The sequence below is a fragment of the Elephas maximus genome, chromosome 18 (assembly GCF_024166365.1).
Source record: "Elephas maximus indicus isolate mEleMax1 chromosome 18, mEleMax1 primary haplotype, whole genome shotgun sequence".
Classification (NCBI taxonomy): domain Eukaryota; kingdom Metazoa; phylum Chordata; class Mammalia; order Proboscidea; family Elephantidae; genus Elephas; species Elephas maximus.
In genome coordinates this window covers 69,459,595-69,476,503 of record NC_064836.1, presented here as the reverse complement: position 1 = coordinate 69,476,503, position 16,909 = coordinate 69,459,595, and the positions used below count along the sequence as shown (strand labels likewise).

At 39.9% G+C, this 16,909-nt stretch overlaps 1 protein-coding gene across 2 annotated transcripts in view; it reads left to right on the top strand.

Moving 5' to 3' along the window:
* DCBLD2 (discoidin, CUB and LCCL domain containing 2) overlaps positions 1-16,909 on the top strand; it is a 107,837-nt gene that overhangs the window by 74,650 nt on the left and 16,278 nt on the right. For both annotated transcript variants that reach the window (XM_049858379.1, XM_049858378.1), the window contains exons 4-9: positions 3,144-3,195; positions 6,090-6,162; positions 6,686-6,819; positions 11,348-11,388; positions 12,407-12,622; positions 13,542-13,666. In XM_049858379.1, coding sequence (XP_049714336.1) covers positions 3,144-3,195; positions 6,090-6,162; positions 6,686-6,819; positions 11,348-11,388; positions 12,407-12,622; positions 13,542-13,666 — 641 coding nt within the window. The remainder of the gene's footprint in view (positions 1-3,143; positions 3,196-6,089; positions 6,163-6,685; positions 6,820-11,347; positions 11,389-12,406; positions 12,623-13,541; positions 13,667-16,909) is intronic.

Below are 16,909 nucleotides of genomic sequence, written 5' to 3'. Positions count from 1 at the left end.
TGAGATGAAGTCTTGACATCCTCACTTCTAAGGAGCATTCTGGCTGCACTTCTTCCAAGTACAGATTTTTCTGTTTTTCTGGCAGTCCACGGTATATTCAGTATGCTCCACCAACACCATAACTCAAATGCATCACTTTTTCTTTGGTCTTCCTTATTCATTGTGCACCTTTCTCGTCAGTTCTTAGGGCTTCCTTATTCGTTGTCCAGCACGCATGGAAAAGCTGAACCTATGGTATGGAGAATACTAATCCATACAATCACTCGCAAAATACCACTTTCTGGTCGGTATACCACAGTTATTTTAAGTTCTAATTTTGTTCAGGGCATGTGCCATTTGAATAATAAATATGTAATTTCTTCAGAATTGTAAAGTGGCATGATTGATCATCCTGAGCTTGCTGTGGTGGTCACTGATTTAACATACTCATTGTGCCAGGAACATGCTGGGTTCTAGCTCCTTCACTCTGTTTCCCTCAACCCAGTTTTTTAACCAAGCATCTGTATGTGAAATCAGTTATCTTTTTCATCGCCTTGACTTCACCAAGCGGGCTAACCATTAGGAAATTTTATTCAGTAAATGTCCATTTGAGGGCCTACTGTGTGCACATGCTGTGATAGCAGCTGGCAATACAGAGGTGAGGACAAGCAGCCTAATGGTTGTCCATGGACTGGACATTATGAAATGATGCTACTAATAAGTCCATACTTGCAACAACGGAGCAGTCGTGCATAACACATGGTACTGTGAGAACATATACAGGTAGTTAGTCTCCGACTTACGACGGGGTTCCATTCAGAGGCCTCAATTGTAAGTTTGTTCTTAAATAAGTCAAATAGTTCTTTTTTTTTTTTAGTTGTCATTATTATTGCATTTTATTATCAGTGTCTTTATAAATCTGATCTTTGAATATCTGTGAGTGTCCATCTGAGAACGGTAACATCAGCAAATTACATGCTACAACATTGTATATAGTACATATTACTATGATAAGATGTAAAAAAAAAAAAAAAGCCCAATTGTTCTTAAGTGTGGTCAGTTGTAACTTGAATACGTCGTAAGTCAGGAACTATGTGTAATAGTCATTCATTCATTAAAAACGAAAACAAAGTTTATTGGCTGCTATGTTCTAAGGTGGTTTGACCTGGGAAGCTCAGGAACAGCTCCTGGAGGAAGCAACAGGTTGGCTGAGATCCTAGAGAGGAGTCAGCAAGGCTGAGAGGTAGTGCAGAAGGCTTCCAGGCCAAGAGAGCAGCATGTGCCAGAGGAACAGAAGGAAGGCCAGTGTGGCGGGAAGCCCAGAGCTGTTCAGGATGAGGTGAGAGAGTAAGGCAGGACCAGGCTCTTCAAGACCTTGTAGGCTATGTTGAGGAATTCGATTTCCAACCTAAGAGCAGAGGGAAGCCATTAAAATGTTTTAACCAAAAGCCATCTTGTGCACAGCCTGTGAGGCAGGTTATCTCTTACTAAGATTTGTTGATTTCTACATAGAAGATATTAAATTTTAACAGTTCTGTCTTACCTAGAGCAGTGCTTCTCCAACTTAGTGTACGTTAGAATCACTTGGAGGGCTTGTTAATTAAAGCAGATGTTTGGGCCCCACCCTTAGACATTCTGATCTGAAAAGCCTGGGTGGGGTGTAAGGATTTGACTTTCTTTTTTTAAATATTTTATTGTGTTTTTGAACAAAATTTACATAGCAAATTAGATTCTCATTGAACAATTTCTGTGCATATTATTCACTGACATTGGTTACCCTTTTCATGAAGTGCCAGCATTCTCATTATTGCCATTCTGGTTCTGTTTCCATTGATCAGCTTTCTTGTACCCCTTACCTGTCATCTTTGGTCTAGGGTAAGTGTTGACTTTTGCATCTCATTTAGATGATTGTTCAGAGGACCGCAGTACTTTTTGGGTTATATTATTTATTTTATGAGCCACTCTGTCTTTTGTCTGGTAGGTGACCACTGGGAGTGGTTTGAGTTCCAGGTTTAAAGAGTATCCCAGGATGATAGTCTCGGGGCTTCCTCTAGTTTCTGCTGGTCCAGTAAGTCTGGCCTTTTTAGGAATTTGAGTTTTGTCCTACCTTTTTCTCATTCTGTCAATGACCATCTGTTGTGTCTCAGGTCTGAACAGTCGGTAGTTGTAGCCGGGCATCATCTAGTTCTTACGGTCTAAAGGTAGATGAGGCTATTAGTCCTGTAGACTAGTTTCTCCTTTGAGTCTTTGGTTTTCTTCTTTCTCTTTTGCTCCAGACTCCTGGAGACCAAGAGTTGTATCTTAGGTGGCTGTTTGCAAGCTTTTAAGACCCCAGACGCTACTTAGCAAACAAGGATGTAGAACATTATCTTTATGGGCTCTGTTATGCCAGTTGACTGAGTTACCCCCACGAGACAATGGTCCTAAGGCCTCAAACCCAGTAACCCAGCCCCACGAGGTATTTGGTTCTATCTAGAAAGTATCCGTAACTGTTCGCCCGTGAGCTTTATTTTATATATGAGTATACATGCAGCACCCACAGAAATGTTTATGCATTTGCCACAGAAACACCTATACATGTGCTTGTCTGTACATAGATAAGTATACATAGCTACCTGTGTAACCACGCGCATATTTTTTGGTTGTTATTGCGGCTGCCGAATTTGAATTTCTAATATGTTTTCAGGAGATACTGAAGGTGTTGGTCCTGGCTGTGGACCAGATTTTGAGTAGGTTATTCAGAGTCACGGAATTAACTCAGCTCTCTTGTGTCATTTTTCTTCCATGTGTGTAACCAATGAAAGATCATTTTTATTCACATAATAACTAAGAAATATTTTCTTTGCATTTTGGAAGCTATATTTCAAGAGTGCGTTTTAAGGTTATAAATTTTGCTCGTCTGCGTGTCTTCTGTGTATATGATACCCGACTCTGAAGTGGCGTGGTGGTAAACAGTATTGGGAAGACAGAGCTCCAGAAATCAACGTACTTGAAACGAGGAAGCAATTATGATTAATAAAAATTTGTCAAAAGGTGTGATTACCGCCTTAATCTGCTACTGAGATTTTTAAATGTAGAACAGTAGGATTTGGTATTCACAAATACTGTTTTAGTGAGAGTAAATCTGTGCATATTGAATCAGGTTTTTATGTTTGTTTTTCTAGATCTAATTACATGTTTGGACACTGCATCCAATTTTTTGGAACCTGAGTTCAGGTATGACCATATTTGTGGCTTTTTTTTTTTTTTGCTTAAATGTAACTCTGTAGCATGGAATCATGTTACCCAAAAAGATTGTCCAAGTCCCAGCCTCCAGTGCCTGTGAACAAACATGACCTTATTTGGAAATAGACTCTTTGCAGATGTAATTAAGGACCTTGAGGTGAGATTTTCCTGGATTGACTGTCCCTATCTCCAGTGACTGTTTTCTCTATGAGACAAAGGAGAGAGAGACAGACACAGGGGAAAAGGCCATGCGAAGGTAGAGTCAGAGATTGGTTATATTGCCACAAGCCAAGGGTTGCCAGGAGCCCCAGAAACTGAAAGAAGCAAGGGAGGAGTCTCCCCTAGAGCCTCCTGAGGGAGCATGGCCGTGCCGACAACTTGATTTCAGACTTCTAACATCCAGAACTGTGAGAGAATAGATTTGTTATCTTACGCCGCCATGTTTGCGGCAGCATCCTGAGGAAGCGAACGCACTTTTCATCTACTTCCTCGTTGTATTCTGTGTTCACTGAAGATCGGTGTATATCGTGTGGCGCATCGTTGTTCCAAGGCTTCCATAAATTACAGCCCATTGAAAGCCATTTAGTCTCCGTGTTTAAAGTTTGCTTTAATTGTAGCATTTGGATCATCTCCACAATGGAAGTATCATTTTAATGAGCTTTAAAAGTAAAACTAGTTGTTCTTCAAAATCTGGCAAAACTGCTAGTAAAGGTAGGAGAGCTATTTATTTTTTCTTAAAAAAAGGAAAGGGGACCAATTTAGGCTATTACAGAATTCTTCATTGTTCTTTCCCAAGTAGCATTTATACCATTATTTCCTGGCCTCATGTCGTTGTCTCTTGTCTAGAGCAGGATTAATTTCTAATTGAGCCTCCATTTCTAACCTTTGCTGGCTTTATTCTACCTTTCACATTGCTGTCAAGTTTTTTTTTTAATAGGTATCTGATCATTTCCCTACGTATTATAGCAAAAAGAAGTCTAAATACTTTAGCCTGCTCTCCAGGATCCTTCACAGGTAGCCCTTGGCCCATTTTTCCAGTCTCATCCCTTGCCGTTTTCCCTTACTTGCTCCATGCTGAAGCAGCTCTGGATTATTTCCACTGCTCTGAGCTTTCAGAACCTTTGGCATCTCCTTTACTCCTCTCTCCTTAACAAAATTATTCTCATCTTTCAAGACTCCCCCCTACTTTCCTCCACTCCACAAAGAACCTTAATTTTATCTTTAAGGATGGTCTCTCTATCTGGGAAGGGCACCTTCTTCAGACAGGTGTTGGGTTGAAGGAGAACTCACAGTGGCTGTAGGTCAGCAGAGGTAACCCTGGCATTGGGTCATGGCAGACAGCCCTGCAAGAGGAAGGACTATCCTGGTCACTGTCTTGTACCCTCCACTCCCCATCTCCAGTGTTAATCACCTCTCGCTGGACTGCTCTACTCTCTGATTAATGGTGTCTCAGAATCTACTCATGTTTCCTTACACTCTCTTCCCTCCCCAGGAGCCAGAATAATCTTTTTAAAAATATAAATCAAATTATGTGTGTAAGCTGTCAGAATCAATTAGTGACCTCCTGTTTCACTTAGAAATATAATCCAGACTCCTTGAAATAGCCCACAAGTCCTCTACGTGATCCAGCCCTCACCCATCTCTCCATCTTCCTCTCAAACTAACCTTATTCTTTGCTCACTGCACTCTGCCTGCACTGGTCGGTTGTCTTCAGTTCCAGACTCACACCAGACCACCCTTCCTCACGGGCGTGCGCTTCTTCCTGATGGGCGTGTGTTTCCCTCCACTTGGTCCAGTGACAGCAGTTAGGTCTCCATGGAGACATCCCTTCCTCACAGCCCTATTCCCTGACTGAGGCAGTGTGGAGCCATGTGTAAGAGCACAGACTGGTGCCCATCTGCCTCTTGCCATCAGTGTGAGCTGGGCATCAGTTTCCTCATCTGTAAAGTGAGGTAAAAATAGTACGTACCACATAGAGTTCTTGTGAGTGGTACCTGAAGCACTTAGAACACTGCCTAGTGCATAGTATGTTTACTGAAGGTTTATGTTACTTTTATTGAGTTAAATTCCTCCCAGTTATTTCATAGAGTGCCTGTTCTTCACGACAGTATCTAAACTGGTAATGATTTGTGTGGGTATCCGTTTAACGTCTGGAATGTAAGCTGAATGAGGACAAGGGCCATATTTGTTTAATGGACCTTCGTGAACCCAATACTTGTCACAGCACTAAACACGCACCACATAGACATCCAGCTAAATACGTTGAGTGGATGAATGAGTGGGTAGGTGGGTGAGTGAGTAAATGAATGAATGAATGAATGCCGAACATTTTTAAATACAACTTAAATGTGATCAGTAAAGGGTTGTTGTTGGTCATCATCAAGGTGGTTCTTATTCATGGAGACTCCATGTGGTCATACAGCTATTAAAAATGATGAAATAGAACTTGCAGTAGAAATGCATCTACCATTTATTGTGAAAGAAAAAAGATGGAAAAAGGTCTGAAAGGGCTTTTTAGAAGCAGTAGTTCTTAGGGTGGTGAAGATTATGGGTGATGTATACTTTTTCATGTATCCTGAATGTATCTGAATTTTTATAAATTACAAGCCAATAAATGAGATTTGAAGGAAAAAACTCCTAAGATTACTTTTGTAATGGAGGGCAGCAGAAAGCACTAAATAAAAAGTCTAAATTTTATCTTACACATTTTTAGTAAAAGTCACGACATGAGTTATATAGGAGGTTATAAATAGAAGCAAAGAAAATTTAAGACAGGCCCACAAATGCCATTTACTTTGAACTGAAAAAAGGATGTCTGATGTTTTTTGGTCTTTTTTCCCTGGAAAGCAGTGTTATATCCCCTTTTACTTGTTTTCATCTTTCAGTAAGTACTGCCCAGCTGGTTGTCTGCTTCCTTTTGCTGAGATATCTGGAACAATTCCTCATGGCTACAGAGATGTAAGTTGGATATAGACTAATGTTAAAGTTGTGATATAACTTTTTTAACTCCAGAATAAACCCAAAAAAACCTAAACCCATCGCCATCGAGTCAATTCTGACTCATAGTGACCGTATAGGACAGAGTAGAACTGCCCCATAGAATTTCGAAGGAGCACCTAACCTAGTGGATTCGAACTGTTGACCTTTTGGTTAGCAGCTGTAGCACTTAACCACTGCACCACCAGGGTTTCCAGCTCCAGAATAGGAGATATATATATATATATATATATATATATATATAGCTATTGTATATCTTTATCTTGGTTTTTATTTTCCAGGAGTTGTTTCTTTTTAGCAACATGTAATATTTTTTTCTTTTGTGAAAAAGCTGTTCTATGTTAAAGCATTAATAATCTGCCCCATGTTCATTGAGAAAACTGCCCAGATCAACTAATTTCTAGAGGAAGCATAAGTGTCTTGTTTAATGAATTATCAAAAGAAAATTACATACTAATCTTTTCTTTGTTTTCCTTCCCTCAAGTCATCGCCATTGTGCATGGCTGGTGTGCACGCAGGAGTGGTGTCGAATGTTTTGGGCGGTCAGATCAGTGTTGTAATTAGTAAAGGCATCCCGTACTATGAAAGTTCTTTAGCTAACAACGTCACATCTGTGGTGTAAGTATGCGTGCTGGGTAAAGGTGGGCTACGGACTAGATAGGCATCACCAATATCACTGTCCATGGTGGTCATGAAATAGCACTGACTCAGTCCTCCCTCAGTATCTGTGGGGGTTGGTTCCAGGGTACCCCCCCATACCAAAATCTGCAGACCCTCAAGTCCCTTATATAAAGTAGCATAGTATTTGCATATAACCTACATATATCCTTCTGTATACTTTAAATCATCTTTGACCAAAAAATCAAACTCGTTGCCATCAAGTCAATTTCAGCTCATAGCGACCCTGTAGGACAGAGTAGAAATGCCACATGGGGTTTCCAAGGAGTGGCTGGTGGATTCAAACTGCTGACCTTTTTAGTTAGCAGCTGAGCTCTTAACCGTTGTGCCACTAGGGCCTTAATACAATATAAATGCTACGTAAATAGTTAAGTGGTATTGTTCCAGGCATAATGACAAGAAAAGTCTCCCCCCCCACCCCCAAATATTTTTGATCAGTGGTTGGTTGAATCTGCAGATGTAGAACCTGCAGATACAGAGGGCTGGCTGTGTATACTAAATATTCACATTTGTGTATGCTCAATGCCTGAGTCCATTGGAGAGTTAGTTTTCTGAGTATGGGCAGTGTGGTACAACTTTAACGTGTTCTACTTCAAAAAGCTAGTTATTTGGATGGACAATGTATGTCTTTCCTTTCTTTTCTAAGTGTTGCAAAGGCCTGAGGAATGAGCCTAGAAGTTTTTAGCTAAATCCATGCTTCCCTGTAGAGAGATCAGAAGATAAATGTTCTGTATTATAGCCCATGTGATCGAGATGTATTGAGGATAATTGAAATACTTTGAATATAAATTAAATTTTGACATATATCAGAAATGGTATTATGAATCTCCTTCTCATCCCCAGAGAATACTTTAAGAATGTATTTTTATTGCATCTGTGGTGTCCTTCTGTTTTACAAGTGTAGACTGAGCATCAAAAGCAGCAGGTGCACCTTAGTCCTCCAGCAATAGCTTTGCTTTTTAACACATGATAATAGATCATTAAACATTAAGTAGAAATATGATATTAGCTATCTCTTTTGATAAACCTTGTCTCTTAGCTATGCTAAGTCATGAAGACAGTACTAAACCTACTTGAAACCAGCTTCTGTTTATAGTTCATAGCTCTCATTGGGAAGACAAGAACATGATCTATACATTGAAAAGCAGGACTCAGCACACTTTCTCTGTAAAGGGCTAGACAGTAAATATTTCAGGCTTTACAGGCCACGTATGTCTGTGTTACTTATTCTGCTTTTTTTATTTACAGTCTATTAAGCGTTGTAAAAACCAGTCTTTACTCCCTGACCATGAAAAATAGGCCATGCGTGGGCTGTTTGCCTGCCCCTGGTGTAGAATCAACTACCTTTTCTTCTTGTGGTTTCTTCTAGATGATTTTACGCAAATCCTTTTATTCCTTTCTCCTGTTCTGCCTCAGGAAAAAAATACTTTGAGGGGACACTCTTTCAGGTTAAAAAAGAAAAAACAAAAACAAAAAAAAAAAACATTGCATTCTCTTATGTTGGTGTGAGTGTTGCACTAAAGGACAAGAGCACACACTGAGGATATTCTCTGTCCAAGTTCCTGAAGTCCTATGCCTCGTCCCACCCCTACACTCTGCCCAACTTACACTCTGCACCCATTACTTTGAAATCTAAATCCAATGCTTCATTCTAATACTGAGACTTATTTTCAGAATATTCATTTCCTTTCAAAAATTCAATCTCTGTTGTTGCTAGTGACCCTACGTACAATAGAACGAAACACTGGTGTCCTGCGCCATCCTCACGATTGTTGCTGTGTTTGAGCCCCTTGTTGCAGCCACTGTGTGGATCCATCTCATTGAGGATCTTCCTCTTTTTCACTGATCCTCTACTTTATCAAGCATCATGTTCTTCTCCAGGGACTGGTTCCTTCTGATAATATGTAAAAATAAATGAGGTGAAGTTTTGCCATCCTCACGTCCAAGGAGCATTCTGGCTGTACTTTTTCCAAGACAGATTTGTTCCTTCTCCTTACAGTCCATGATATATTCAATATTCTTTGCCACCACCATAATTCAAAGGCATCAGTTCTTCTTTGGTGTTCCTTCTTCATTGTCCAGCTTTCACATGCATGTGAAAATACCATGGCTTGGGTCAGGTGCACCTTAGTCCTCAAGTGATATCCTTGCTTTTTAACACATTAAAGAAGTCTTTTGTGGCAGATTTGCCCAATGCAATAGATCATTTGATTTCCTGACTTCTGCCTACCTGGGTGTTGATTGTGGATCCAAATAGAAGAAATCCTTGACAACTTTAATATTTTCTCTGTTTATCATTATGTTGCTTATTGGTCCAGTTGTGAGGATTTTTGTTTTCTTTATGTTGAAGTGTAGTCCATACTGAAGGATGTAGTCTTTGATCTTCATCAGTAAGTGCTTCAAGTCCTCTTCACTTTAAGCAAGGAAAGTTGTGTCATCTGCATTGCAGGTTGTGAATGAGTCTTCCTCCAGTCCTGATTTGCTACATTCTTCTTCATATAGTCCAGCTTCTGGAATTATTTGCTCAGCATACTGATTGAATAAGAATGGTGAAAGGATACAACCCTGACACACACCTTTTTTGATTTCAAACCATGCAGTATCTCCTTGGAGCCATGGTGGCACAGTGGTTAAGAGCTTGGCTGCTAACCAAAAGGTAGGCAGTTCAATTCCACCAGCCAGCTGCTCTTTGGAAACCCTGTGGCGAAGTTCTCGTCTGTCCTATGGCTCGCTGTAACTTGAAGTCAACTCAACGACAGCAATGGGTTTGGTGTGGTTTTAGTATCCCTTTGTTCTATTTGAACAATTGCCTCTTGGGCTGTGTACAGGTTCCTCATGACCACAATTAAGTATTCCGGAATTCCCGTTTTTCCTAATGTTATTTGTTTTTGATCCACACAGTCGAATGGCTTTACATAGTCAATAAAACACAGGTAAACATCTTTCTGGCATTCTCTGCTTTCAGCCAAGATCCCTCTGACATCAGCAATGGTATTCCTCATTCCATATCTTCTTCTGAATCCGGATTGAATTTCTGGCAGTTCCTTGTCCATGTACTGCTGCAACTGCTTTTGAAATAAGCAAAATTTTACTTGCGTGTGATATTAATGTTAGTGTTTGATAATTGCTGCATTCTGTTGGGTCACCTTTCTTTGAAATGGGCACACAAGAATCTCTTCCAGTTGGTTGGCCAGGTAGCTGCCTTCTGAATTTCTTGGCATAGACAGGTGAGTGGTTCCAGTGTTGCATCCATTTGTTGAAACATCTCAATTGTTATTCTGTCAATTCTTGTAGCCTTGTTTTTTGCCAATGCTGTTAGTGAAGCTTGGACTTCTTCTTTCAGTGCCATCGGTTGTTGATCATATGCTGCCTCCAGAAATGGATGAATGTCAACCAATTCTTTTTGCTCCAGTGACTGTGTGTATTCCTTCCATCTTTTTATGCTTCCTGCAGCATTCAATATTTTGCCCATAGAATTCTTCAGTATTGCAACTCAAGGCTTGAATTTTTTCTTCAGTTCTTTCAGCTTAAAAAATGTCAAATGTGTTCTTAGCTTTTGGTTTTCTAACTCCAGGGATTTGCACATTTCATTGTAATGCTTTGTCTTACCGAGTTGCCCTTTGAAATCTGTTCAGCTCTTTTACTCTATCATTTCTTCTATTTGCTTTAGCTGTGCTGGGTTCCACAGCAAGTTTCAGAGTCTCTTCTGACATGCATTTTAGTCTTTGCTCTCTTTCCTGTCTTTTTAATGACCTTTTTGCTTTCTTTGTGTATGATGTCCTTGATGTCATGCCACAGCTCTTTCTCGGTCATTAATGTTCAGTGTGTGATATCTGTTCTTGAGACTGTCTCTAAATTCAGGTGGGATATTCTCAAGGTTGTATTTTGACTCTCGGGGCTCGTTTTAATTTTCTTCAGCTTCAACTTGAACTTGAATATGAGCAATTGATGGTCTCTTCCGCAGTGAGACCCTGGTCTTGTTCTGACTGATGATGCTGAGCTTCTCTGTTGTCTCTTTACGTGAATGTAGTCTCTGTGAGTAGATGTAATCTCTGTTACAGCTTTTTGTCTGTCGACCCCAAGAAACCTGGGCCTTGTTCTCTGAGAATTATACCTTTTAATGTGCTTTCACCAAACGTAGTTGCCACAGAGTTAATTTATTTCATGAAAAAGAAGTGTTTATTTTAAAGGTGTTGTGGACACATTTACATGGTCAAGTGTGAAGCTGGGTACTAGATACTTGAAGAGAAAGTTGTTCATGCTGATTTCAGAAGTTGTTCTGCCTAGAAATGAGACCTTTTTTGAGGGGGGGTTGAGGAAGAATCAATTTCAGTTGTCTAATTTTCAGCCATGGAATATTCTTAGTTCTTTAAGTAGTAAAATAAAAACAAAAGCAAGAGTTGTAAGACAATTGTGGGAACGTCATGTATTATGTGAAGGTCACCAAAAAATCCTCTCTCTCTTTCAGGGGACACTTATCTACAAGTCTTTTTACGTTTAAGACAAGCGGTAAGCCTTTCATAGACTTTTTAACATATAATTTGTTTAATAGCTCATATTATTTGAACACTGACTGTAGGCCAGGCACTATGCCAGTTGCTTTTTTTTTTTTTTCTTTGTACTTACTCACTTAGCCACCACAACAGCACTGTGAGGTAAGGGAAGTCCTTAATCATGCAATGAATAGAATAAATTGAAGGTTTTTATAGTAATCGAACAATGATCATGTCAGGAAGGAGGAAGGTTCCTTAGCAATTTGTCAGAAGTAATTAATGCATTCAATAGAAAGTATTCATTGAGTGCCTTGTATTTGCCAGGCACCATGCTGGTGCTAGAAATTCCATAGTGCCCTCCTAGAGCTTGTGTCCTGGTGGTGAGAGGTTGACAAGAGCCAAATGAATAAGTCAGTAATTGTTTACAGTGTGCTCTTCACGTCGGGCGGGTCGGTCGGTAGGATAAAAGACGTAGGAAAAAACTGCAGGGAATGCAGGAGACCCTGCTCTGACATTTTAAATAGTCAGGGAGGGCCTCATGGCAAGTGTGCCTGGGAACAAAACTGTGACCGAGGTGAGGGAGCGAGTTGAGTCATCTGCTTACCTGCAGGAGTGTGTTCCCGGGAGAGGACAGTGTGTCTCCGTTTGACTGATGAATATTGCCTGTGGGTAAATATGTTTGCAGGTTCCTAAACAAGACACAGAGATGGACACTTGTCCAAGAAACACTTGCCTAGCTATGAAGTTTTTCTGTTACAGTACATTATTAGCATAAACCCGTTGCTGTCGGGTCAGTTCTGATTCATAGAGACCCTACAGGGCAGTAGAACTGCCCCATAGGCTTTCCAGGGAGCAGCTGGTGGATTCAAATTGCCAACCTTTTGGTTAGTAGCTGTAGCTCTTAACCACTGCGCTGCCAGGGCCCCATTATTAGTATGGTATACTAAATAAAAGTGCATAGAAAGTTTGCAGTGGGCAGGTTTATATGCATTTTGAATTTATATCTGGAAACCAGATTACATTCTTTATTTTAGGTTGCTATGGAACGTTGGGGATGGAATCTGGTGTGATCGCCGACTCTCAGATCACTGCATCATCGGTGCTGGAGTGGACTGACCACACAGGGCAAGAGAACAGTTGGAAACCCGAAAAAGCCAGGCTGAAAAAACCTGGACCCCCTTGGGCTTCTTTTGCCACTGACGAATATCAGTGGCTGCAAATAGATCTGAATAAGGAAAAGAAGATAACAGGTTAAGAACAATTTGTAATTGTAATTTTATTTGAAGCCTGGTGACATCTAAGATATCCATAGAAAATCACTGCAAATTTAATTGTTTTAGGTTTTCTTCACTGTTATTCCCATTATTAGAGATAGTTTGATACAGCATGACAAAGGGGCGGAGGTGGTATTTAATTCTTGCTAACTTTTTTATTTCATAGTAACAAGGTCTTTTAAGGCAGTGTCGCAGTAAAGTGGTGTTGACACATCTGAAATAACCACCTATAACAGTCATTGAGAGACGTCTATCTTCAGAGGAGGTCATTTCAAGTGCTATAAGTCATATTCCACATGTGCTCAATATAAACGTGTTTAGGGGACCGTAGCAAATGATTGGAAACCCTGGTGGCATAGTGGTTAAGAGCTACGGCTGCTAACCAAAGGGTCGGCAGTTCGAATCCGCCAGGCGCTCCTTGGAAACTATGGGGCAGTTCTACTCTGTCTTATAGGGTCACTATGAGTTGGAATCGACTCGACGGCACTGGGTTTGGTTTTTTTTTTTAGGATAATTGGTTCGTACTCACTTAGATGATTTTGTTAAAAGATCTATTTTGCTTTAGTACTTAGGTAACACCAGTGACCACCTTTAATCTGCTAATTCCTGGGAAGCCATTCTTAGTAGTTGAAATACATTTCACAATGATATGAACACAGGCTGCCGAAAATGAAATAGCCGTTTCCTTATACGAGCCTGTAATTCCTTCTGTCTTTGAAAGGGAAGAAAGCCATGGATTTAGCAACTATTATAATGAAACCATGTACTTATATATGGAAATGTGTCATGAAGAGAAATTTTTGAACAATGCATCTCAGGAATTTAGGCTTTGATGCTGAACACGTTGTGGAGATGGGCCTCTGTGGGCTAATGACAGCAACTCTTCCTTCCCCAGGCATCATAACCACTGGATCCACCATGGTAGAGCACAATTACTATGTGTCTGCCTACAGAATTCTCTACAGTGATGATGGGCAGAGATGGACGGTGTACAGAGAGCCTGGGGTGGAGCAAGATAAGGTAAAATGATTACGAAGGTATTTTACAAAACTTTCAGAAAATGGACCTTTTCCAAAGGTCACAGACTGAGTAAACCTAACCTACCCTGATGCCATCAAGTCGATACCAACTTACAGTGACCCTATAGGACAGAGTAGAACTGCCCCGTAGAGTTTCCAAGGAGCACCTGGTGAATTCGAACTGCCGACGTTTTGGTTAGCAGCCGTAGCTCTTAACCATTATGCCACCAGGGTTTCCACAGATTGTGTAGAAGATTAAAAAAACCCACTGCTGTCGAGTCGATTTTGACTTATAGCAACCCTATAGGACAGAGTAGAACTGCCCCATAGAGTTTCCAAGGAGCGCCTGGTGAATTCAAACTGCCGATGTTTTGGTTAGCAGCCGTAGCTCTTAACCATTATGCCACCAGGGTTTCCTAATAAAAAAAATTCCTAATAGAAAAGTTAAAAACCATTTTGTCTTAACTCTGCCCTCTTCTGGTTATTTTAGGTAGTGTTAGTCCCTTCCAACTACAGTTAGAAGATTCTCAATGATAACAGGTCCCTTTTGGTAATTTTAAGGGGTAGTATTTTCCTGATTTTTGCTAACTGTATTTTTAACGGATTGTTCAGACACTCTATTAAGTTTAAAGTTTAAAAACAGAACTTGTAATTTCTTGCCTTTATAAAGCTTTTCTTATCCCACAGAATAACAGAGAGCCTAATTTGTTGCCCAGTTTTTTACTCTGTAGGCAATGCGGGTTGAGGGGGGGGACAAAATCACTAAAGGCTGAAGTGTACAGTAAGTTATAGAATGTTATGAAATTGGAATGCCATTTCAAGATTATTCTATCAGCTTCCATCTTAGAAAATTACTACCTAAAGAATTCCTTAATTTCTGTGGTCATTATTATAGGGTCGCCATGAGTCGGAATTGACTCGACGGCAGTGGGTTTTTTTTTTGTTGTTTTTCTGTGGTCATTATGAAATTGTTTTACTTAGCAAAAAATTATGAAGATGCTATAATAAGCCAGACCGGATGATAAGGGATAGAGGATAGGCAGAGGAGGATCTCATCCTGATCTTTATTCCTTTCACCAGGTCCTGGCCCATGAGCCACCACAAAGGATCTTGTAACTAGGGAAGTCCCTGTCCCCAAGATAGATGCCTCATATGTAGAATTGTAATTATGGACATGTTTTTTTCAATGAAAATTCCCTGTGAACTTTGTTTTAATAATATACTGTCATTTCTCTGTTATGTATGATTTGCTAATATATCTTCAGTTACCACTTTTTTTCATCTCTCTGTTCAAAACTTTCCAGGGGCCCCCTGTTATCTTTTATATGGATCTAAACTCTTCTGCTGTTATTCAAGGCCTTCTTTCCTTCCTTCTTGATTTCACATGAACTTCATCTTTGGTGAGCCTCTACCCATTGAAGCAAATAACAATACTGTCTCCATACCTAGCCTACTTCTGCTTCATCCCCCCTCCCCAATTTGACTACTCTTTATTTTTAGTGCACCAATATTTATTCGTATAATATCTGTTACACTTTTGGAATGCAGTTAGTTTTTTGAAATTACAAGAATTATCCATGCTTATATTGTAAAAACGTCTAACAGCATTGAGTTGTATTTCTGAAGAAAACTTTTCCTTCCCTTTTTTGAAAGATAATTTCACTGCATAAAGAATTCTACCTTGATGGGTTTTTTTCTTTCAGTACTTTAAATATGTTAGTGCATTGTTTTCTGGCTTGCATTGTTTTCAGTACGAATTCTGCTATTGTTCTTCATTCCTTTCTGTGTACTGTGTCTTTTTTCTTAGGCTACTTTTAAAGTTTTCTTTATATCATTTGTTTTAAGCAATTCGGTTATGATGTGCCTTTGTATAGCTTTCATGTTTCTTCTACTTGGGGTTCTTCTGGCTTCTTGGGTCTGTGGGTTATAGTTTTCATCAATTTGGGAAACTATGCCATTTATTCATCAGATATCCCCCCCATTCTAATTACACAAATATTATGACCGTTGAAAATGTCCCAAAGTTCACTGATGCTGTTTTTGTTTTTATCAATTTTTTCCTCTGTTTTTTTTTTTTTAGAATTTGTGTTCCTTTGTCTTGAAGCTCAGTAATCTATTCTGCAATGTTTAATCTGCTATTAATACTATCTAGTCCCTGGGTGGTGCAAACAGTGTACACTGGACTATTCACCTAAAAGGTAGCAGTTCAGACCTACCTAGTGGCACCATAGAGGAAAAGTCCTGCAATCTGTTTCTGTAAATTTACAGCCAAAACTCTGTGGAGCAGCTTTACTCCATAATACATGGGGTGCCATGAGTTGGAATTGACTCAATGGCAACAGGTTTGTGTTTTTTTTTTGAAGTGTATTTTTGTCTCAAATATTGTTATTTTTCACCTGTAGATTTTCAGTTTTAAGGTTTTTTGTTTTTAATTTTTCCATATCACTCCTTCACATATTCATGCTTTTCTCTATCTTCTGGAGCATATGCATTATGTTTATAATAACTCTTTTGCTGTCCCAGTCTAATTCTATCATATGTGTTAAATCTGGGTGTTTTCTGTTGATTGATAGTTCTCATTATGGGTCATATTTTGCAAGCCTAGTAATTTTTGGTAGAATGCCAGACATTGTGAACTTTACATTGTTAGTTGTTTGGTGCTGGCTTTTTTTTTTCTTTAATATTTTAGTTTTTATTCTGGGATGCAATTAAGTTACTTGGGAACAGTTTTACTCTTTTTAAGGCTTGCTTTCAAGCTTTGTTAGGCAGGACCTGAACAGCCTGTAGTATAGGGCTAATTTTCCTCCACCACTGAGTCGTGGTCTTCTGAGTTCTCAATCCTATGTCCCATGTTTTATGAGGCTCCTCCACTCTGGTTGTTGGACTTGTGAGCTGATCGCAGCCCTGTGTGAACTCCGAGAGTTGTTGTACTGACTCCCTTCCAGTGGTTCTTTCTCTAGCCACAGGTAGTTATCTTAAACGCAGCCAAGGATTTAAGGGAAGCCCCCTGCAGCTCTCTAGAGTTTCAGTCTGTCCCTCCCTTTAGCTCTCTTTCTCCTACACTCTGTCCTGCAAGTTCTAGCTGCCTTATATTCCTGATCTCTGAGCTCCATCTCCTTAACTCAGGGAGGTCACCAAGCTCAGTTTGGGATCTTCTTGCATGGCAGCTTGGAAGCTATCTCCAGAGACAGTATGGGGACAGTAATGCGGCTTGCTTCATTTGTTTCCCTTCCCTCAGGTATTA